Below are 25,314 nucleotides of genomic sequence, written 5' to 3' on the forward strand. Positions count from 1 at the left end.
GGGTGGGTAGGGAAGTGGGGGCGCTATGGGGGACTTTTGGGATAGCATTGGAAATGTAATTGAGGAAAATATGTAATAAAAATATTAAAAATAAAAAAAAATAACAGGAAACAACAATTACTTTTCCTTAATATCTCTTAATATCAATGTACTCAATTCCCCAATAAAAAGACATAGACTAACAGACTCGCTACATAAACAGGAACCAACATTTAGCTGCATACAGGAAACCCACCTCAGTGACAAAGAAATACACTACCTCAGAGTAAAAGGCTAGAAAACAATTTTCCAAGCAAATGGTCCCAAGAAACAAGCTGGAGTAGCCATTCTAATATCAAATAAAATCAACTTTCAACCTAAAATTATCAAAAAAGATAAGGAGGGACACTTCATACTCATCAAAGGTAAAATTTACCAAAATGAACTCTTAATTCTGAACATCTGTGCTCCAAATGCAAAGGCACCCACATTCATTAAAGAAACTTTAGTAAAGCTCAAAGCACACATTGCACCTCACACAATAATTGTGGGAGACTTCAACACCCCACTCTCATCAATGGACAGATCCTGGAAACAGAAAATAAACAGAGGCACAGTGAAACTAACAGAAGTTATGGAAAGAATAGCTTTAACTGATATCTACAGACATTATATCCTAAAACAAAAGGATATGCCTTTTCAGCACCTCATGGTACCTTCTCTAAAACTGACCATATAATCAGTCACAAAACAGGCCTCAAGAGATACAAAAATATTGAAATAATCCCATGAATCCTATCAGATCACCACGGACTAAGGCTGATCTTCAATAACAACAACAACAAAAAAAATAATAGAAAACCCACATACAGGTGGAAGCTGAACAACACTTTACTCAATGATAACTCATTAAGCAAAGAAATAATGAAAGAAATTAAAGACTTATTAGAGTTTAATGAAAATTAAGCCACTACATATCCAAACATATGGGACACAATGAAATCAGTCCTAAGAGGAAAGCTCATAGCTCTGAGTGCCTCAAAAAAGAAAATAGAGAGAGCATACCTAAAAAGTCTAGAACAAAAGGAAGCAAATTCATCCCAGAGGAGTAGACGGCAGGAGATAATCAAACTCAGGTCTGAAATCAACCAAGTTGAAACAAAAAGAACTATACAAAGAATTAATCAAACCAGCACCTGGTTCTTTGAGAAAATCAACCAGATAGATAAACCCTTAGTCAGACTAACTAGACAGCAACAGGGACAGTATCCTAATTAACAAAATCAGAAATAAAAAGGGAGACATAACAGAATTGGAGGAAATCCAAAAACTCATCAGATCCTACTACAAATGCCTATACTCAACACAAATGGAAAACCTGGATGAAATGGACAATTTTTCTAGACAGGTACCAGGGACCAAAGTTAAATCAGGATCAAGTTAACAAATCTAAACAGTCTTATATCCTCTAAAGAAATAGAAACAGTCATTAATAGTCTCCAAACCAAAAAGAGCCCAGGACCTGATGGGTTTTGTGCAGAGATCTATCAGACCTTCAAAGAGGACCTAATTCCAATTCTCCTCAAACTAGTCCACAAAATAGAAACAGAAGGTACTCTATGTAATTTGTTCTATGAAGCCATAATTACTCTGATACCTAAACCACACAAAGACACAACAAAGAAAGAGAACTTCAGACCAATTTTCCCTATGAATATCGATGCAAAAATACTTCATAAAATTCTCTCTAACCAAATCCAAGAACACATCAAAACAATCATCCATCCTGACCAAGTAGGTTTCATCCCAGGGATGCAGGGATGGTTCAATACATGGAAATCCACAAACATAATCCACTATATAAACAAACTCAAAGACAAAAACAACACGATCATCTCAGATGCTGAGAAAGCATTTGACAAAATCCAACACCCATTTATGATAGAAGTCTTGGAAAGATCAGGAATTCAAGGCCCATACCTAAACATAACAAAGGCAGTATTTTATATATATATATATATATATATATATATATATATATATACTTATATATATATAAAACTCAAGATGTTGGACTCCAAAAAAACCTAATTACCCTATTTTAAAATGGGGTTCAGAGCTAAAGAATTTTCAACTGAGGAACACCGAATGGCTGAGAGGCATCTTAAAAAATGTTCAACATCCTTAATCATTAAAGAACTGCAAATCAAAAACAACCCTGAGATTCCACCTAACACCAGTCGGAATGGCTAAGATCAAAAACTCGGGTAACAGCAGATGCTGGTGAGGATGTGGAGAAAGAGGAACACTCTGCCATTGCTGGTGGGATTGCAATCTGGTACAACCAATCTGGAAATCAGCCTGGTGGTTCCTCAGAAAATTGTACATAGTTCTACTGGAAGATCCAGCAATACCACTCCTGGGCATATATCCAGAAGCTGTCACAACTTGTAATAAGGCCACAAGTTCCACTATGTTCATAGCAACCTTAATTATATTAGCAAGAACCTGTAAAGAACCCAGAGGGATGGATACAGAAAATGGGGTACATTTACACAATGGAGTACTACTCAACTATTAAAAGCAATGAATTCATGAAATTCTTAGGCAAATGGATGGATCTTGAGGGTATCATCTTGAGTGAGGTAATCCAATCACAAAAGAATACACATGGTATGTACTCACTGATAAGTGGATATTATCCCAGAAGCCTAGAATACCTAAGATACAATTTGCAGAACCCGAGAAACTCAAGAATAAGGAAGTCCACAGTGTGGACACTTTGATCCTTCTTAGAAGGGGGAACAAAATACCCATGGAAGGAGTTACAGAGACAAAGTTCAGAGCAGAGACTGAAGGCATGACCATCCAAAGACTGCCCCACTTGGAGATCCATCCCATAAACAACTGCCAAGCCAGACACTATTGCAGATGCCAATAAAATCTTAATGACAGACTTATATAGCTTTCTCCTGAGAGGCTCTGCCTGTGCCTGACTAATATAGAAGTGGATGCTCACAGTCATTCATTAGTCAGAGCACGGGGCCCCCAATGGAGGAGATAGAGAAAGGACCCAAGGAGCTGAAGGGATTTGCAGCCCCCTAGGAGGAACAACTATATGAACTAACCAGTAACCCCAGATCTCCCTGGGACTAAACCATCAATCAAAGAAAACACATGGAGAGACTCATGGCTCTAGCTGCATGTGTTGCTGAGGATGGCCTTGTCAGTCACCAATGGGAGTAGAGGTCCCGTGAAATTTCTATGTCCCAGTATTGGAGAATGACTGGGCTAGAAGCAGGAGTTGGTGTGTTGGGGAGCAGGGCAATGGGGGAGAGGATAGGGGTTTTTTGGATGGGAAACTAGGAAAGGAGATAACAGTTGAAATATAAATAAAATATCTGATAAAAAATTAGAAATAATTTATATTGTTCTTTTAAGTTAGCTGAGAATATTTAAAACTTACAAATATGAGAATTTATAATAATGTGATATTTAATTTCTTTTTTCTAATAAGCATAGAGGTGCAGTTATATAATGTATCAAATATTCTTACCCTGTTACATTCTTTATACCCCATAAGTCTCTCTTTAAAAACCCCAATAAAGTGTAAATTAGGAGAATTTCTAAGTTTATATATTCTCAGATTTGCTGATACCTCCTTTGTGTTCCACTTATCTGTAAGTCACATTCATGGTCCCCAAGACCTCTGTGCTTAGCTCCTCCACAGTGTAAGATCATGTCATGTGCTGGAGGATCTTAGTGGGCCAGACTTTCTCTTTTGGGAAATATTTTCCCCATCAGACAAATGTAAACAATACCATATAAATATACAAAACCAAGCACTTTGCCCTTTCATATAGCTTTGTTTATAACTAATATTCTTCTCCCTCCAATACAGGTACAAGAGATTTGAAAAGGCCTTTCTTCTAGCTGTTGACATTGGAGCTCGTGACCTGTTCATGGTAAGTCATTCCTAGGGATATTTTTTGTGCCTTCAGTTCTAAGGCTGAGAGTAAGTTGTCAGCTTTTGTGACCATTAAAAAGGATTAGTGTCATTTGCAGCCTTAGACACATGGAGTGAGGGCATTATTGCCCCCTGGCTTGCAGCATTGCCTTAAGGAAGGTGGTCAATAGCTATCTAGTATCTTTTGACTTGTTGATATTTTCCTTGCCAGGGCCAAAGGATCTTTTATGTTTTCAAAGAATTTTATGATTCTTGAACTTTTCTCCTCATGAACCTTGATGTACAAGATTGACACCTTCCCATCTATTAAATTTAAATGTCTTTCTTATCCATGCTCTGCGCAAGTCTGCAGCTACAGAAGCCAGAAAATGGGGATGTGTGTTCCCGAGATATGACCACATTGTTGGACTGTCAGGTTTCAGTCAGAAGTAAGAGATTATGGATGCTGTACAGCTACTTTGACATAATTAGAGAGTCTAGTGAATGTGCAGGCTCAGTGGGTCCAGCACATGCTTGCTCTACTGTTTGTCACTTGCCCGATGTGGAGATGACTGAGCTTCTTACAGACCCTGCCTATGCTGACTGTCGGGTTCCTGGCTATTTCTTTTTGAGACTATAATTCAATTACAATGCATCTATCTTCCTCCCTCAACTCTCCAATCAGCTCCTCCCCACTCTGGGCTCTTATGAGAACTTTCACCCCAGTGAGATCTGATGAACAAAGCAGCAATTCCATTGTTATCAAGGAAACAGTAAGACAAACGTGTTTACTGGTTGTGTGCACTGTGAAGCTACTGCCATGAATGGTTGCTTTCCCTGTGTATAGAGTTCATCACATTTTGTCATTTGTGTTTCTATTAAGTTTGGTATTGAAATTCTAAATTTCAGATCACAAAATTTAAATTGAATATTCTCAAATCAATTATACACACATTTATCATGAAAAATAGTAGTTGATTTCAAGAGAATAAACATTATATTTGCCATCTTCATTTTGCTCTCTACTTAGATTCGCATGTTAGAATAGTGAGGAAGGCTTACTATTTTCATCCCAATGCGTCCTGCAGACATCACAGTGCCAGAGCTTTAACTATGATCTTACTGACCTTTCTTTCTCCCTCTTGTTATTCCAGTAGAGATATGTGGCCTTCCTCTCTTTCCTTTCCCGTTTCCCCACCATTTCTCACTCTTCCCCCTCTTCCTCTGTTGTGTCCGGCCAGCAGATCACAGCCTGGGTTCTAGCCTGGAAAGGCATTTTGGAAACCTGAAAGAGAAGAGGGGCTAGGCGGCGAGAGAAGGGAATGAAGCTAAGACAAGATTCTGATCAAAGCTCAATTTTACTATTTCCAGACACTCAGTTATAAAGGAAGGGGGAGGGAACCCGATTTCCCATCAAGTAACTCAGGGTCCAGTAGCAGGACAAACACGTGTGTGCCTCTTCCAAGCAGCAAAGCGACAGGGTTCAGCAGTAGGCGTGGCAGGACGAATGAGCAGGAAGCTCCACCCTTGAGCAAGCAGGTTCAAGCAGGTGGGGGGAGACCGCATTCCTCCAGCAGGATCTTAGTATGTAGCCCTGACTGACCTGAAAGTCACTCTGTAGATCTACCCAAGTACTGGGATTAAAGGCATTAGTCCATATTTCTTATTTTATGCCTTTAGTCCATCTAACCTTTATTGTTGTTATTATTTGGCCATGTAAGAATGTGATTAAAATTGCAATATTTTTTGCTAGGCAAAATTTCTCTCTAAGAATATTATATTCTGTAATTTACTGCTTTATTAATTAGTAAATATTATTATCAAAACACCTACTAAAGTATTTTCATATTTGTTTCAGCATTTAATCTGTTTAACCCAGTACCAATTTAGAGAAAGCTTTTGTGTTCGTTCAAATCTCCTTAATCCACAAAGATTTTCTACTGATGGGTTAAAATAAGAGAAGATGATGACTAGACTTTCTGATTTGGAAAAGTACAGACATTATTCAGAGTGCCGAACCTTCGCTCCTCCTCTAAGACACTGCCTTTAGCCAAGGCCTATTTTAAGAGATCTCAAAATAAAGAGTGTTGAGGCCTCAGAGCTCTGTTTAAGTTTATGAAAGTACTATGTACTTTTGAGACTTGATGTTGAAATTATCTAAAAGAATTTATCATGTGTTTTCTTATAGATTGATTCCTACTGTTTAAATTTCATCTGGCTGGAGGTTCATAGACTATATTCTAAGAAATATTACCTCTTTTGAAAAATGAAAGTTTATAAAGTAAGCAGGATTATCTCTACTTGCAAAGGATTTATTATCTTTAAGCCATCTCTTCCTTAAGATTAAAAATAATACCAAAGAGTCCACAAAAAAAAAAGAAGAAGAAGAAGTATCTCTGGGGAGGGATATAGCTCAGTTGGTTTAGTGTTTGTCAGGCATGCGCAAGGTCCTGAGTTAGATGTCCACCACTCATAAACTAGGTGTGGTGGCATACTCCTGCCATGCTAGCACCCGTGAGCTGGAGGCAAGAGGACCAGAAGTCAAATTTATCCTTGGTTTGCAAAGCAATTTGGAGGCCAATCTGGGCTACATGAGCCTGTCTGAAAACACAAAAGCAAAAGGATCAGGTAACTTCAAAACGGTGCTTTTTCTGTGTAATCTGTTGGTGGTAAGCAAAGATGTACAGCCTGATACAACGGTGGTGATGGAAAACAGACGACTGCGACTAGAGAGGCCTCAAGTGCAAGCTGGAGGTCAGCTAGTGTTCATAGCCATGCAAGCCCGTTTTGGAGAGCACTCGGTAGTATTTCTCTTTACAAGCCTTATAGTTATCTTTCAGGGAGTCGACACTGCCACCATAGAGTGAAGGCAGCCACATGTACAATGAGTGTCAAAGTGTTTCTGTAAAGGTTCATTTACAACAATTTTAATATAATAACATTTTCAAGTGTCACATTAAAAAGTAAAACCTGTGATTTCCCCCACACTGCTTTAAACTAGAAGAAAAAGCATCTTGTCTTTAGTGACATTTGGCTGCCTGCCATTATTGCCTACTCCTCACTTAGAGGGGGATCTGACGCTGCAGTGTACAAAATAGGGTGTAAACCAGCTTTCAGGATAATGGTTAAAGTGGCAGAGGTGGATCATCAGGTCTGTTTCCTCAGACCACTGCCCTCATATTGACCTTTTAAAAATAATATCCAGGCCTGTTGGTTCAGTTCCAAACTCAGCTATTGGCAGTGTGGGTTTGTATAGTTTGCCTATCCCTGTTTGCTTCTACTTTATTGTCCGCAACTTGGCAACAATGCATGAATTGCCTATGTATCAAACAGGTGAACATATCTGAAGTGTCTGACATACTGTCCTGACTTGAAAACTCAAGTTTCTAGTCTGTTTTTCTTACTACTCACTTCTCAAATCTTTGTGTACTATTTAATTATAAGGGGTGTGTGTGTGTGTGTGTGTGTGTGTGTGTAAGATTAGTAATGCTGGGCTTCAGACAACCATTGAAATTTATATGTTTGTAAATTGTTTCTACTTGATAGCTTAAAATCACTCAAGACATCCTTGTTTTATAATCTGTTCTATTAACAGAAAAAAAGCAGATTTCTTATACTTGAATTAATCTACAATAATGGTAGCATTTGGAACAACTGCAGAAAGTTTCAGTAAGTCATGTTGATGGTCCAGCATTCTTCATAGCAAAGAGGTAATATGCTGTTTTGTAAATAAATAACCAGTGAATTGCAAAATACCAGACTCAAAGACTAGGACAAATCACAAGAAGACATTTATAAATGATCCATAAACACAGAAAATGTTCAAGGTCATTAGTAGTGTCTTAGTCGGGGTTTCTATTCCTGCACAAACATCATGACCAAGAAGCAAGTTGGGGAGGAAAGGGTTTATTCGGCTTACACTTCCATACTGCTGTTCATCACCAAGGAAGTCAGGACTGGAACTCAAGCAGGTCAGGAAGCAGGAGCTGATGCAGAGGCCATGGAGGGATGTTCATTACTGGCTTGCCTCCCCTGGCTTGCTCAGCCTGCTCTCTTATAGAACCAAGACTACCACCCCAGAGATGGCCCCACCCACAAGGGGCCTTTCCCCTTCTAATTGAGAAAATGCCTTACAGCTGGATCTTGTGGAGGCATTTCCTCAACTGAAGCTCCTTTCTCTGTGATAGCTCCAGCTGTGTCAAGTTGACACAAAACCAGCCAGTACAAGTAGTGAAACCATGGACTCTCTAATCATGGGAGTAAGCACCAATAAGCTTTTCCTTTCTTTTCTTTCCTTTCCTTTCCTTTTCTTTTCTTTTCCTTTTCTTTCTTTTCTTTTTCTTTTGAATTTTCATCAGAAAAATTTAGACTATACATGGACAAATATTTTTTGTGGACTTTCTTTTGTGTTCTGTAGTTCCGGAGTTCTGCCTCTGTGCCAGGATCATGCAGCTTTCCTTGTGTAGTATATTTATAGTTAGTTTTGGAATTGGGTTGTTTTAGGTATCTAGGATTCTTTGGGATTGCACATGAATTTTAGGATGCAAATTTCTGTTTTTGCACAGACACATTATTGAAGCTTGGATAGAAGTGCATCAATTACTTTAGGTACAACTGACATGTTATGGTATTTTTTATTGATTTCTAAATGGTAATCTTAAATCATGCACTCCAATAGTACTCACCTGCCGGTCTTCCCATGTCTGCCCCTCTTCCCTGTGATCTCTATGTGCCCCCTAAGGAAAAAGAAAATGAAAAGAAAAAAAACGTCCATTTTGTGTTGTCCATATACTCACTAGTACATAGTCAAACTGCTAGTGGCCAGCACCCAAGGGAAAGGTGAGTCTTCTCCCTTGCCCATGCCACCACTGCACTACTATGCATGGGCCAATGAAGAGTGGGGCCAGCTCTCCTGTGCCCAAGCCACTGCTGGAGCCACTGTGCTGTCAGTTGTGAGGGTCAGGGTCAGCTCTCCTGCATCTACACTATGCAAGCAAGAGTCAAGGCCAGCTCTCCAGTGCCCATGGATATCAACATGGCTTCAGTTGTAGCCCAGACCACAGTCTTCTTGTCCTGTGGTGCTATCATGGGCCACAGACATCAACACAGCTCCTGCTGTATCAGGACCACTGATCGATCCACTCATGGCCCTCAGCTGTTGCATGGATCACAAGCTTCAATGTGGCTTCAGGTAGCCACACATTCCACACACATCCAGATGGCTTTTTGTGTCAGCAAAGCCTGAGGACGGTACCAGGGCAGCAGGTAGCAGGCCACACTGCATATGCCCACATGGATCTCGGGCTTCATTCTCAGCCTGGAACAGCAGCATGGGCCACTGACACCAAAATGACCTCCAGTGGCATCACTGATGAGAACCATAGTGGTCATTTGAGGATGTCCAATCCAGAAAGTAAACCTTTCCTCTCATCTTGGGCCTCCCTTGTTGCTCAGAGCCAGGATGGTTCTGTGGCTGGGTGGTGTGTTCCATGGCTGATTCTGTGTTTGTATAAACTCCAGGATGCTGTACACCAGCACCCTACACTCTGATTTTCTGTTTTTTCCATCTCTCCATCACATATTTGTTCATCATAGCAGGTTCACAAAGGTGGGGCAGTCTGGTTGGTTTCTGCCAACTGCATCCACCTGTAGTGGTTTTCTAAGTTTCTCTACATGTGTACACTGCACGTTGAGCCCATTTCTCCTCACATTCTATTCCCTCTTCATACCTTTTCCATTGCTTCCTTAAAATCTCCATAGTTTTAGTTCTAATTTCATATCATATATGCAAAACGTTATTATCTGTATAATATCTAGGAACTGCAAATGAGGGAAAACTTAATTTGTTTTTTCATAATTTTTTCTTTTTAATTGGCACAATTCAATTGATGTAATTATCCTTACTTATATCCATTTTCCTACAAACAAATTGATCTTCTTCTACTTGGTCTTGATGCCTAATGATGCTTTCTACTATGTGTTTTTTTGGTTTGGTTTGGTTTTTTGTTTGTTTTGATTGGTTGGTTCTTTCATTTCCAGAATTTCTGTGTGGCTCTTTTTCAGAGTCTGAATTTCTTTACTGATTTTTTTCCTTGATGTTTTCTGCAAGTTAATGGTTATTTCATCTTGTGTAGTAATTTTCTTATCTAGATGCTCAATTAACCTCATAACTTTCTTCTTTAGGCTTCAAATTATTTCCCTACATTTGAGTTCTCTTTGTGGCCATTGATCCCTTTTCACTGCATAGGACTCTGGCATCTTTGGCAATTCATCTGTCTGACCACTGTTCTCTATTATTGAGAAGTTGTCAGCTTAGAAGGGATCTCAGTAGAATATGGCCTTAAGGTTTTCTGGTTGTTGTTGTTGGGTCTTGCATATCTGATGGAATATATATCTCCTCCAAATCATAGACCATCCCCACAACCACACAGGTACACTGCTTTTCTCACAAGTAGAACAAATATTTGTTGTATTTCACGTACATCCTGATGGGTTGTCCTTGCTTGGATATATATTCACAGGGAAGCCAATTACGGTAACACTGCAACTAGGGCTCCAGTTTCCCAGCAACCTCAAGACTTTAAAAAAAGTGACAAACAAAATGATTGGGTGGGTTTCTTACTAAAAATGGGAGCTATGTGCAAAAGAGGAAGGAGGCAGAGGAGTGGGGAGACAAGGGGTATGAAGGACACCAGGAGAGCAAGGCCCACTAAGTCAACTGAGGGAACTTCCTGGGAACTCAGGTGGCCGACACAGACCTCTGTATATATACTGATTTTCAACCTAGTACTTTTATGGGACTTTTGAATGTGTGAATGAAAGGGTCTCTGATTCTTGTGCCTGTTCCTGAAGCTGTTTTATTTTTCTGTTGGTTTGGCTTCTCCAACTTTGATATGATGGGTTTTAGTTTATCTTATATTTTATTTTGCTACATTTTGTTAATATCTCTTAGTTATTGTTATCATCTCTTAGTTATCTTTGTTATTATCCTGTTTGTTTCTAATGAAAGACAGAAAGCAAGTGGATCTGATTTGGAGAGGAATTGGAGAGGAACTGGGAAGAGTAGAGGGAGAGGAACCTGTATTCAGATTATATTGTGTGGGGAAAGAATCTAGGTTTAATAAAAGGTGGAGATAGGAACTATAATTTAAAAATACAAGCTTGGAAAGTTTAAAAATTTTGAAATAAAAAAATCAAGATTACAAAAATTATAGAAAAAAATTACCCATTAGGCTTACAAGAAAATTAGACTGATTTAGGAAGGTCAATTAAGTTAAAGACAGATGAATAGAAATCGTCAAATCTCAAAAACAACAAAACAGACAACAAAATGAGCAATGTAAATGACTTGCAGAATTGGAGCCATGCCTTTAGTAGCAGCTTCATGAAAGCATGATCTATGGATTCAAAGACCCCAATGAACTCAGATACAAGGAAGCAGTTTCCAGGCATTTCCTATCAACATTGCATACCTAAATAGAAAAGCTGTTATGCAGAAATTAAAAATAATTGCAAAAAAGTACCAGTAACTATTGTGAATTACAGTTGCTGTTCACTAGAAAGTATATGCCAAGAGTTAATGGGGCATCTTTTAATGTGTTGAAAAGCATTAAAGCTCTGAACACAAAATGTATCCAGTGAGAGTATTCACAGGTGAGAGTAAAGTGAAGATAATTTTAAATAAACCAGAGACAGTAAGTACAGCAAAAATAAATAAATGTGTGGATAAAACATATAAATCAGAACTTGGATAACACCAAAGCTTTGGAAATGGGAAGCATAAGAATTAATAGTCTTTTCTCTTTATTTTACTGTTCTTCAAAGCAAACTTGACACATTAATTGAAATTTAAATGTTTGAGTTGTGTAGCATGTAATTATTAAAAAAACAATGCACACTATTACCAACTTGGCGCAGGCTGGCAGTCTCCAGCTCAGTACATAGCCCAAGACTGAGTCCTGTATGTTCTCCCTAACCAACACCTTTCACACCAATGCTGGAAATTCTTAGGCAAATGGATGGATCTGGATGATATCATCCTGAGTGAGGTAACCCAATCACAAAAGAACTCACATGATATGCACTCACTGATACGTGGATATTAGCCCAGAAGCTCAGAAAACCCAAGATACATTTTGCAAAACACATGAAACTCAAGAAAAAGGAAGATGAAAGTGTGGATACTTCGATCCTTCTTAGAAGGGGGAACAAAATACCCATGCAAGGAGTTACAAAGACAAAGTGTGAAGCAGAGACTGAAGGCATGACCACCCAGAGACTGCCCTACTTGGGGATCCATCCCATAAACAACCACTAAAACCAAGCACTATTATGGATGCCAACAAGAGCTTGCTGGCAGGACTCTGGTATAGCTGTCTCCTGCGAGGCTCTGCTAGTGCCTGACAAATACAGAAGTGGATGCTCACAGCCATCCATTGGACAGAGCACAGGATCCCCAATGAAGGAGCTAGAGAAAGGACCCAAGGAGCTGAAGGGGTTTGCAGCTCCCTAGGAGGAACAACAATATGAACTAACTAGTAACCCCAGACCTCCCTGGGACTAAACCACCAACCAAAGAAAACACATGGTGGGACTCATGGCTCCAGCTGAATATGTAGTAGAGGGTAGCCTAGTCGGTTATCAATGGGAGGAGAGGCCCTTGGTCCTGTGAAGGTTCTATGCCCCAGTATAGGGGAATGCCAAGGCCGGGAAGCAGGAATGGGTGGGTTGGTGAGCAAAGGCAGGGGGAGGGGATAGGGGAAAAAATAAAGTTGCAGAAAAAAGGAAAAATATTCTATCTAAAAACAGAAAAAGATAAATAAAACAAGCAGCAAGTTTTTAATTTTAAGCCCAAACATATACATTAATTTGATTTTAAAAATGTTCATGCCTTCCTGCTAAAATGTAAACCTTGGCTCTTTTTAAAGGTCAGAAGTTATCAGACTGGACCCAACCAAGTTGTAGTTATGCTTGATGTGCAATTCTTTACTTGTATCCAGGATAAACTTTATTATTGTAATATAAGTAAATTCAAAGTAAAGATGTACAAAAATGTTAATAGACAAAGACTCCTACAAAGTCATTGTGAACACAGATACTAGTTACTTGAGATGAGGGTTTCACAGCATCCACAAGTTTTAGAGAAAAGATTAACAAAATGTCCAGAGGGGTGTTCTCATTAGAAACAAATACAAATTTAGAATATCAACCATTTGGAAAAATTTATAAAGTTGGAATTTATAACTCTATATTTCCAAAAAATTACAGAAATGATTGCTTGATAAATATTTATAGTGGTAAACATTTATCAAAAAAAATAACAATAAACAGTTGTGTACAAGATAGCTGAGCTTCAAATACTTGAAATAAAAGTTGAGAAACTAAAAAAAGTAGATCTAATAGTTCATAGAAAAAGGAGGCATAGATATATAAATATTTAAAATATGTGAAACTATTTTTGATGTTTAGAAAGCTATATAACCCAACATTATTTTTAACATCTGCAGAATTCACATTATTTTTATTTATTCATCAAAGTAACTGTATACTGAGCCATATAAGGCATGAAACATTTTTAAAATTTATACATGGAACCAAAGGGATTGAGTTATAAATTAGTAACATTCTATACCTCTGAGTTGTATGAGTATTTGCAAATTAAATCACAATTGCTAAAAAAAACTGAATTTCAGAAGAAATCACAAAAGAAATTTAAAAATTATTTCAAATGAATTTTATGAGAACCACAACATAACAATATGTGGGGTGATGATTAATACAGGTACATGTGTAAGAAAGTAGATAAATCTAATTGAAAATCTAAATGTAACACTTGAATTAGTAAGTCACAGTTTGGCAAATATTGGTTATAATGGACTAAGGTGAAAGTTACTAATGGATTCTATAACTGGTGAAAGGTTTAGCAGAAACAAGTTATTTAAAAGTTATCAAAATATTTCTAAAATATTATAATATGTGTGTGTTACTTACAAAGGGAACATAAGTAACTTCAATGAAGAAAATTGGCAATCAGTATGTAAATCAATCATAACTCATCAATAACAGAACAAATAGCTCAGTGTACTGGTGATGCACTCCTTTTATCCCAGGCCTTGGGAGGTAGAGACAAGAGAAACAAGTTTGAGACCATTCTGGACTACAAATGCCAAAGTAATAATGTAATTATAACAATAAAACAAACATGGAACAAATAAGCATAGTTTGCCCCCATGTATATTAAGCAAGAACACAGTATCCTGTGACTTGCCTGCCAAAAGGTAAAACTGAATTCCAAACTGAGGGTCATTCTTATAAGTAGCCTTTACTCTTAAAACACATGATGGTCACCTAAAGGAGACCAAAGGAGACTAACAGTCATCACTAAATGCATCCAAAGTTTGTCAATTGGGTATAAGGCACAGCCAAGAAGGAAACTCCACTGTTGTATGGGTGCACATTATCAATGCTAGTTTCATTATTTTGATGTTTTGGTTTTATAGTAAATGTAAAAGTAACCTCTGAGCTGTATTTGAAACTTTATGGAAGTTAGAGATTATTTTTAAAATATACATTTTCGTTTACTGAAGCAGCTCTAGATTCTTCACTGTCCATATTTTTTCTGGGTGGAATCTGTGTAGCTTGAAAGTCTATTGCTCTGGTCACAAAGTGCTGCTTCTAGCTTCTTGTCTTTGGAACATTAAGTTTAAAAATTCAGGTAGCCCCTCCAAAGCAATTATTATCATGACATAAGAGATAATCATTTTGCTATGCTCATTGTGGCATAAAAGCCACCCAAGTTTGCTTCTCTGGCCCCATCTTGGATGGCATGATGATGAGTGTGCCTTCCGAGCATCCTCATGTTGGCATCTCTAACTACCTTGGCCACTGGCACAAGGCCAGTTGGAATGTCAAATGTACCATCTGATAATGCTATAAAAAGACCTATAACTGCCGCTCTCCAGCCATCTGTGCCTTCCCTTGGCATAATACTATTGGGTAGTTTGTCTTCCATTGGCATGGTTTTGTAGGCGGCTTACATCTGCTATTCCTAGGCACTTGCTTGGTGATCAAGTTGACATAGAATTGCTTCTTTGGCACTCTTTTCACACTGAGGAGGTTTATACCTGCTTAGTTCTGAAATAAGACATGGCGTTTGTTTAACCCATTATAATTGCAATTTTCAATGTTATGAATCCATGTGCCTTTCTGGACTCTAGTGACTCAAACTGAGCTTAAACTTTCAAATTTTAGTTCTAGTCAGAAGTCTTGACTCAGAACAGTTACTAATACATGAAGAGCACTTTCTGTAAGATAGTCAATTGAGTAAACAAAGTAAATCTCTCCTCCTGTGCCAAATCTCTGGAAATTGGAGAAGTGTGTGTGTGTGTGTGTGTGTGTGTGTATGTGTGTGTTTGTGTGTGTGTGTGTGTGTTAAGTTTTATAAACTGAATCAATATAAGAATTTTTGATGAACCAAAAGTTGTGAGAATCCACTGAACCGTATGATGGACAAAGTGAGATTAAGAAAGGTGGTAGCAAGTGTTAAGAAGAGAAGACCGCTGATGATGATGAAGGAGCATCCAGAGCTTTATCCCTTGGAGAGAGGACACTATGAATGGGAAAGTATTCATCCATAAGCAAAGATGGATCCTTGGGATGCTTCAATACTAAGAGGAAGGTAAGTAAATAAAGAAAAATCACAAGGAGAAACTGGGTCAGACCCGGTTCTATTCAAGGAAATAGGATTATGAGTGTTAAGAATTTAAGGATATTCAGCAGAAGACTAGAACTTCATGGTGTTGTAGACTAAATTGGGTCTTTCTTCAAAAAAATTCACAGGTGAAACTTCTAAGCACAACCATTAAGGTGGGTAAGGTTTAGGGCCTGTAGCTATCATCCAATATTCTGTCTTTATAAGAAGAGACATCAGAGAGATAGGTGCAGATAGAAAAATCATTGCCATCCATAACCCACAGGCAGGTTTTTTTTTTTAATTTTTAAGGTTTATGTGTGTTTTGCCTGTGTATATATGTATGCACACTATGTGTGTGCCTGGTACCCATGGAGTCTTAAAGAGTCATGGATAGTTGGAGTTATTGATGGTTGTGAACCACTATGTGCATGCTGGGAACTGAAGCCAAATCCTTTGCAAGAGGATCAAATACTTTGAGCCATCTCCCCAGATCATACCAACAGATTCTTAATTTCCAGCTTTCAGCTGACTTCATTAGTGGAAAATACCTTGAATATAATAAGCTCTTTAGATTATGAGTCATGGTCACAAAGCCAAGGATTACTGACCTTCAGAAACTGAAATAATGTTCTAGGTTGCTTTATTTTCATTTACCAAATTTGGGTAATCTCTTAGTTGTGGCAGACAAAACTGAGATACTTCAGTATAGAATAGCTGATAATAGAAGTAATTCAACAAATAGACATAATACTCTGTGTGTGTGTGTTTGTGTGTGTGTGTGTGAGAGAGAGAGAGAGAGAGAGAGAGAGAGAGAGAGAGAGACTGAGAGAAAGAATAAATGAATGAATGAAAAGAGAATGTGAGAGAGTATGTGTGAGTGAGTGATTCACTCTGTAATACTGGCTGGCCTAGAACTTGCTATGTAGAATAGGTGGCCGTGTCGAGAGGGCATGATATCTTCAAGAATAGAGACTTACATTCAAACTGTAGGAGGTAACAGCAAGACCAACCCAGCAATAGCTCATATTGTTTGGGGAATCTCTTAGACTACCCTGAACAACTCAAAATGGGGATTCTCATACCTGGTATTGGAATATTTATTAGTATATGTCTCTTGCGGAAAGCTTTATTACCCCAAGTGGCATAACTTCATTAAAAATACATATGTGTGAATATGAATATATATATGTATATATATATGATATACAATTTAGGTAAGCAAAAAACAATATGATTATGGCTTTTTCAGACATTCTTGGAGTTTTTCTCTTTTTCCCCTCTGCTTCTTTATTGACTTCCTTTCCCCTGCTTCCCTGTTTCAGGCTTATAGTTTTCAAAACATACTTTAATAAAGGCTCTTAAATGCTTTAACCTCCGTCCAACCCACCAGCCATCAGAAATAGTGGAAAGGAAAGGTTAATAGGGCAAGGATTATATGGACCTGTTTAGAAATAGTTCTTAGGAGCAAATCTAATCTGTATTGTCAGGATATTAGCAGTTCAATTCACACAAATCAGCAGTGGAAGCTCAATCCACTCAAAAACATCATTCACGAATCAGGAACTGCAGTTGAGTCCAGAAGAACCTGTGAGGCTCTGCCTGAGTCTGTAGGAGCTGAAACACCACCAGAAGTTCTTTAGTGTGTTCTTTCTCTATGAAGTCATGGCAAATGATGACTAGCAAAAAGTGGCAAGGCGCACCAATACCACACAGCATCATCCACAATATGTTGTGTTATATTTATAACCTTTCCAAACATCATGTGTTCTCTCAAGCATCCGCTCTAGCAAAACATCGCATGCCCTTTTCCCAGGAAGCTTCCAGAAAGGCACCATGTGTTTGTTCTTGACAAAACATCCTCCCATGTATCTGCTTAAGCAAAAACATCATCTCACAAGACAGTTTCCAGAAAAATATCACATGACACAACTGCCTCTCCAAAGAAACCAGAAATTTTCACTTCAGCCTATGTCTATTTACCAGTTCTCCTGTCCTATTACTTGTATCCTGCTATTTCTCTAACATTCTCCCCAACCCCCCTGCATGGTCAATTTTCATTCCCCTTGTTTCTTCTTATACTAAAGATTACATACTCATATCTGAAGATTTGGAGTTAGGAACCATAGATGAGAGAGAACACACAGTGTTTCTCTTTCTGGCTTACATCAGTTAATATTTTCTTGTCCCATTTACTTATTTGCACATTTTCTTATTTCATTCTTTTTTACAAATGAATACAATTCCATGGTGTGTAAGTACCACATTTTCATGGTCTTCTCTCTTTGGAAGGACACTTGGACAGTTGGCTTTCATTTCTTAACAATGTAGCTAGCTGGGTAGTGGAGTTGGATATTGAGTCATTTGCTCAGTTGCTAAGGAGCTTATGTTTAGCATTTTGAGAGTTCTCCATTGTGACTTTGATGGTAGATGCACCAATCGGCAGGTGCTCCCACCAACAGTGAGTGGGGCTCTCTTTTCCCCACACCCCCTCCAGCATTTGCTGCCACTTTTTCTCTTGATCCTAGTCATTCTTACTGGGTGATGAAATCTCAGATTTATTTTGTTTTACATTTCCTTAATTGCTAAGGATAATGAGCATTTATGTGATATTTCTTAGCCAGTGTTTTTGAGAACTCTCTACTCATTTTCTTCTTTAAATTTTTAATTGAAAAGAGTTTTATTCATACAGTAATATTCTAATCACAGTTTTTCTTCTCCCAATATCTCCCATATCTTCCCTATCGAATTCCCATCCATACCCTTCTTCCCTCCTTCCCTCCTTCCCTCCTTCTTTCCTTCCCTCCATCCCTCTTTCCCTCCCTTTCCTTCTCATTAGAAAACAAGAGGGCAGCTAAAACAGACAATCAAACCAGAATAAGATAAAATAAACTAATGGGGCTGGGGGAAGAAACAGAGAAAACACTCAAGAAATGTATATGGATACAGATACACACATTCACTTAACACAGAAAGCTCATGAAAATGCGAAATTGGAAACCATAATAAGCAAAAGAATTGTAAGGTAGAAAATTCCCAGATGTTAGGGAACAAAATGCCTGCCAAAATACCATTGATTTAGTTTTGTGTTTTCCACCAACTGCTGGGCATGGGATTCTCACTCAAGTATGATTTATATCTCCTCTATGACTCTGTTGGAGAGGACTTTTTTTTTCCATTGCAAGTGGTTGCTAAATGGAGTTACCTTCTAGATTAGGGATGTGGCCTTGTGTCCACTTCTCTCACTGGAACCCCATCTTGGTTAGGCAGGCCTGTGCATCCTGCAACTGTCTATGGCTTCTTATGTGTGTCACGCCTAGTGTGTCTGGAAGGTCTGATTTCTTTGCGTTTTCCATCCTCCATTATCACAATTGCTCTGTAGTACAGCTTTATGTCAGGCATGGTGATTCCACCAGAGGTTCTTTTATTGTTGAGAATAGTTTTTGCTATCCTAGGTTTTTTGTTATTCCAGATGAATTTGCAAATTGCCCTATCTAACTTGGTGAAGAATTGAGTTGGAATTTTGATGGCGATTACATTGAATGTGTAGATTGATTTCAGCAAGATAACCATTTTCACTATATTAATCCTGCCAATCCCTGAGCATGGGAGACCTTTCCATCTTCTGAGATCTTCATTGATTTCTTTCTTCAGAGACTTGAAGTTCTTAACATACAGATCTTTTACTTCCTTAGTTAGACTCACACCAAGGTATTTTATATTATTTTTGACTATTGTGAAGTGTGTTGTTTCTCTAATTTCTTTCTCAGCCTGTTTATCTTTTGTGTAGAGAAAGGCCACTGATTTGTATGATTTAATTTTATATCCATCTACTTCACCGAAGCTGTTTATCATGTTAAGGAGTTCTCTGGTGGAATTTTTAGGGTCACTTATATGTACTATCATATCATCTGCAAAAAGTGATATTTTGACTTCTTCCTTTCCAATTTGTATCCCCTTGATCTCCTTTTGTTGTCTAATTGCTTTGGCTAGGAATTCAAGAACTATATTGAATAGGTAGGGAGAAAGTGGGCAGCCTTGTCTGTCCCTGATTTTAGTGGGATTGCTTCAAGTTTCTCTCCATTTAGTTTGATGTTAGCTACTGGCTTGTCATATATTTCTTTTTCTGTGTTTAGGTATGGACCTTGAATTTCTGATCTTTCCAAGACTTTTATCACGAATGGGTATTGGATTTTGTCAAATGTTTTCTCAGCATCTAAGGAGATGATCATGTGGATTTTGTCATTGAGTTTGTTTATATAGTGGTTTACATTGATGGATTTCCATATATTAAACCATCCCTGCATCCCTCAGATGAAGCATACTTGTCCATGATACATGATCTTTTTGATGTGTTCTTGGATCGGTTTGTGAGAATTTTATTGAGTATTTTTCCATCGATACTCATAAAGGAAATTGGTCTGAAGTCCTCTTTCTTTGTTCTGTCTTTGCGTGGTTTAGGTATCCTCGTAATTGTGGCTTCATCGAATGAATTGGGTAGAGTACCTTCTGCTTCTATTTTGTGGAATAGTTTGAGGAGTGTTGGAATTAGGTCTTCTTTGAAGGTCTGATAGAACTCTGCACTAAACCCATCTGGTCCTGGGCTGTTTTTGGTTAGGAGATGATTAATGAGTGCTTCTATTTCTTTAGGGGTAATGGGACTGTTTAGATCATTAAACTGATCATGATTTAACTTTGGTACCTGGTATCTGTCTAGGAAATTGTCCATTTCATCCAGGTTTTCCAGTTTTGTTGAGTATAGCTTTTTGTAGTAGGATCTGATGATATTTTGGATTTTCTCAGGATCTGTTGTTATGTCTCTCTTTTCACTTATGATTTTGTTAATTAGGATACTCTCCCTGTGCCCTCTAGTTTGTCTGGCTAAGGGTTTATCTTTCTTGTTGATTTTCGCAAAGAACCAGCTCTTGTTTGGTTGATTTTTTGAATAGTTCTTTTTGTTTCAACTTGGTTGATTTCAGCTCTGATTATGATCATTTCCTGCAGTCTACTCCTCTTGGTTGAGTTTGCTTCCTTTTGTTCTAGACCTTTTAGGTGCGCTGTCAAGCTGCTAGTGTGTGCTCAATCTAGTTTCTTTTTGGCAGCACTCAGAGCTATGAGTTTTCCTCTTAGGACTATTTTCATTGTGTCTCACAAGTTTGAGTATGTTGTGTCTTCATTTTCATTAAAATCTAAAAAGTCTTTAATTTCTTTTTTTATTTCTTCCTTGACCAAGTTATCATTGAGTAGAGTGTTGTTCGCTTCCAAGTCAATGTTGGCTTTCTATTATTTATGTTGTTATTGAAGGTCAGCCTTAGTCCATGGTGATCTGATAGGATAGATGGGATACTTTCAATATTTTTGTATCTGTTGAGGCCTGTTTTGTGACCAATTATATGGTCAATTTTGAAGAAGTAACCACGAGATGCTGAGAAGAAGATATATCCTTTTGTTTTAGGAAAACATGTTCTGTAGATATCTGTAAAATCCATTTGTTTCATAACTTCGGTTAGTGTCCTTGTGTCTCTGTTTAGTTTATGTTTCCAGGATCTGTCCACTGGTGAAAGTGGGGTGTTGAAGTCTCCCACTATTATTGTGTGAGGTGCAATGTATGCTTTGAGCTTTACTAAAGTTTCTGTAATGAATGTGGATGTCCTTGCATTTGGAGCATAGATATTCAGAATTGAGAGTTCATCTTGGAAGATTTTACCTTTGATGAGTATGAAATGCAACCCCCCCCACTTGTCTTTTTTTTATAACTTTGGGTTGAATTTGATTTTATTTGATATTAGAATGGCTACTCCAGCTTTTTTCTTCAGACCACTTGGAAAATTGTTTTCCAGCCTTTTACTCTGAGGTAGCATCTGTCTTTGTCCCTGAGGTAGATTTCCTGTATGCAGCAAAATGTTGGTTCCTGTTTATGTAGCCAGTCTGTTAGTCTTTTTATTGGAGAATTGAGTCCATTGATATTAAGAGATACTAAGGAAAAGTAATTGTTGCTTCCTGTTATTTTTGTTGTTAGAATTGTGATTCTATTCTTGTGGCTATCTTCTTTTAGGTTTGTTGAAGGATTACTTTTTTGCTTTTTCTAGGGTGTAATTTCCCTACTTGTGTTGGAGTTTTCCCTTTGTTACCCTTTGAAGTGTTGGATTCATGGAAAGATATTTGTGAATTTGTTTTTTTCATAGAATACTTTGGTTTCTTCATCTATGGTCATTGAGAGTTTTGCTGAGTATAGTAGTCTGGGCTGGCACTTGTGCTCTCTTAGGTTCTCTATAACATCTGTCCAGGATCTTCTTGCTTTCATAGTCTCTGGTGAGAAGGAGTCTGGTGTGATTCTAGTAGGCCTGCCTTTATATGTTACTTTTCCTTTTTCCCTTACTGCTTTTAATATTTGTCTTAGTTAGGGTTTTACTGCTGTGAACAGACACCATGACCAAGGCAAATCTTATTAAAAAAAAACCAAAAAAACAAACAAACAAAAAAAAACATTTACTTGGGGCTGGCTTACAGGCTCAGAGGTTCAGTCCATTATCACCAAGGTGGGAGCATGGCAGTATCCAGGCAGGCATGGTGCAGGCAGAGCTGAGAGTTCTATGTCTTCATCCAAAGGCTGCTAGTGGAAGACTGACTTCCAGGCAACTAGGGTGAGGATCTTATGCCCCAACCCACAGTGACACACTTATTCCAACCAAGTCACACCTATTCCAACAAGGCACACCTCCAAATGGTGCCACTCCCTGGTCCAAAAATATACAAACCATCACAATATTCTATCTTTATTTAGTGCATTTGTTGTTCAGATTATTATGTGTCAAAAGGATTTCTGTTCTGGCCCAGTCCATTTGGAGTTCTATCAGCTTCTTTTATGTTCATGGGCATATCTTTCTTTAGGTTACAGAAGTTTTCTATAAATTTGTTGAAGATATTTACTGGTCCTTTATGTTGAAAATCTTCATTCTCATCTATACCTATTATCCTAAGGTTTGATCTTCTCATTGTATCCTGGATTTGCTGGATGTTTTGACTTAGGATATTTTTGCATTTTCTTTGATTGTTGTGTCCATGTTTTCTAAGGAATCTTCTGCACCTGATAGTCTTCTTCCATCTCTTGTATTCTGTTGCTGATGCTCACATCTATGGTTCCTGATTTCTTTCCTAGTATTTCTATCTCCAGAGTTTTCTCCTTTTGGGTTTTCTTTATTGTTTCTACTTCCATTTTTAGTTCTTGGATGGTTTTGTTCAATTCCATCACCTGTTTGGTTGTATTTTCCTGTAATTCTTTAAGAGATTTTTGTGTTTCCTCTTTAAGGACTTCTTTCTATGTGTTTAGCAGTGTTTTCCTGTAATTCTTTGAGGGATTTTTGGGCTTCCTCTTTAAGGAATTCTACCTGTTTAGCAGTGTTTTGCTGTAATTCTTTGAGGGATTTTTGTGCTTCCTCTTTTAGGTCTTCTACCTTTTTAGCAGTGTTCTCCAGAATATTTCTTTAAGTTAATTATTAAGGTCCTTCTTAAAATCCTCTACCAGCATCATGAGATATGATTTCAAATCTGAATCTTGCTTTTTGGGTGTGTTGGGGGTATCCAGGACTCTCTGTGGTGGGTGTACTGGGTTCTGATGATGCTGAGTGGTCTTGGTTTCTGTTAGTAAGATTCTTACATTTGCCTTTTGCCATCTGGAAATCTCTGGTGTTAGTTGTTATAGTTGTCTCTGGCTGGAGCTTGTTCCTCCTGTGATTCTGTTAGCCTCTGTCAGTACCCCTGGGAGTCCAACTCTCTCTGGAGTCCCGTGTTCAGAGCTCTTTCTGCAAGCAAGTTCTCCTGTTGCAGGGAAGGTGCCCAGAGGTCTGGGTCTCAGCTCTGCCTCCTGGCTGAGGATGAAGGCCCAAAGGGACCCTGTCCAAGAAGCTGCATTGCTTCTGTGGCCTACGTGCTCTCCTGCTGGGACTGGTCTCTGAGAGACCTGGGATACAAGATGGTGCCCTCACCTGAGACCTGGGGTCAGAGCCCTCTCTGGAGGCTGACTCTTCTCAGTGATCCTTAGATCCTGGGTGTGCTAGGGCGCCTGCAGTGTGGAGAGTCCTCTGGGGAGTACGGGATCATCCACTGAGTTCGCGCCCAATGTGGCACGTGGCTGGCGCAGACTGGAATGCTACCTGCCAGTGTTTATGCCAATACTACTCTGTTTTTATACTTTGTCTCTGTAATATATCTTGAAATCTAGAATGGTGACACTTCTAATATTGTTCTTTTGTGTGGGAATTAATTATTTTGGCTTTCTGGGATTGTTTGTGCTTCCAAATTGATTTAAGGGTTGTTGTTTTCCCTATTTCTGTGAGAATGTGATGAGTGTTTGATGATAATTGCATTGAGTCGGTAAGTAATTTTTGATAGAATCATTGTTTTTATATTATTTCTAGCAATCTATGGGTATGGGAATTCTTTCTGTCTTCTAGTGACTTCCTCTGTCTATCTCTTTTGCTCTCCCTTCACCCATAATTTAATTTTTTTGGCATCACCATTCTTTATTTTTAAATTATTATTGGTTAGTTGAATATTTTATTTGTTTACATTTCAAGTGTTATCCCCTTTCCCAGTTTCCCCCTCTGCAAACCCTCTATCACATCCCCCCTTACTCTGCTTCTATTTTGTTGCTCCCCCCACCCACCCACTCCCACCTCCATGCCCTAACATTCCTCTACACTGGAGCATCAAGCCTTCACAGGAACAAGGGCCTCCCCTCTCATTGATGCCAGATAAATGACTCCTTCAGCTCCTTCAGTCCTTCCCCTAACTCCTCCATCGGGTGTCCCTGGGCTCAGTCCAATAGTTGGCTATGAGAATCCACATCTGTATTGGTTAGCATATGTCAGAACCTCTCAGGAGGCAGCTGTATCAGGCTCCTGTCAGCTAGCACTTCTTGGCATCAGCAATAATGTCTAGGTTTGGTGTCTGCATGTGGGATGGATCCCCAGGTAGGGCAGTCTCTAGATGGCCTTTGCTTCAGTCTCTATTCCACTCTTTGTCCCTGTATTTCCTTTAGACAAGACCAATTCTGGGTTAAAGTTTTAGAGATGGGTGAATGGCCACATCCCTCAACTAGGCCATGCCTAATCTCTGGACTGAACAGGTTCTCCCTTCCCTTTGTGGGTATTTCAGCTAATGTCATCTCCGTATGGTCCTGGGAGGCTCTTGCTTTCCTGGCATCTGGGACTTTCTGGTTGCTACCCCCAGCTCCCCATCCCTCATTGCTATACACCTCTCTTCAATTTCCTGACCCTCTGTACATCTCCTCCAATACCCGATTCTGCCCCCAGAATCCCCCTCCCACTCCTTTCTTCCTCCAAAACTCCTTCCACCCTCTACTTCCCTTGATTATATTGTTCCCCTTCTAAGTGGGACTGAACCATCCACTCTTTGGCCTTCCTTCTGGGCTTCATGTGGTCAGTGAGTTGTATCTTGGGTATTCCACACTCTTTGCCTAATATCCACTTGTCAGTGAGTACATACCATATGTGTTCTTTTGTGACTGAGTTACATCACCTCAGGATGATATTTTCTAGATCCATCCATTTGCCTGCGAATTTCATGAAGTCATTGTTTTTAATAGCTGAGTAGTACTCTATTGTGTAAATGTACCACATTTTCTGTATCCATTCCTCTGTTGAGGAATATTTGGGTTCTTTCCAGCTTCTGGCTATTA

The 25,314-nt window shown here is 38.7% G+C and overlaps 1 protein-coding gene across 5 annotated transcripts in view; it reads left to right on the forward strand.

The window, feature by feature from the left end:
* Wdpcp (WD repeat containing planar cell polarity effector) overlaps positions 1-25,314 on the forward strand; it is a 333,990-nt gene that overhangs the window by 174,518 nt on the left and 134,158 nt on the right. For all 5 annotated transcript variants that reach the window (XM_029483315.1, XM_021175452.2, XM_021175454.2 and 2 more), the window contains one exon: positions 3,881-3,944. In XM_029483315.1, coding sequence (XP_029339175.1) covers positions 3,881-3,944 — 64 coding nt within the window. The remainder of the gene's footprint in view (positions 1-3,880; positions 3,945-25,314) is intronic.

Source organism: Mus caroli, chromosome 11, assembly GCF_900094665.2.
Source record: "Mus caroli chromosome 11, CAROLI_EIJ_v1.1, whole genome shotgun sequence".
NCBI lineage: Eukaryota > Metazoa > Chordata > Mammalia > Rodentia > Muridae > Mus > Mus caroli.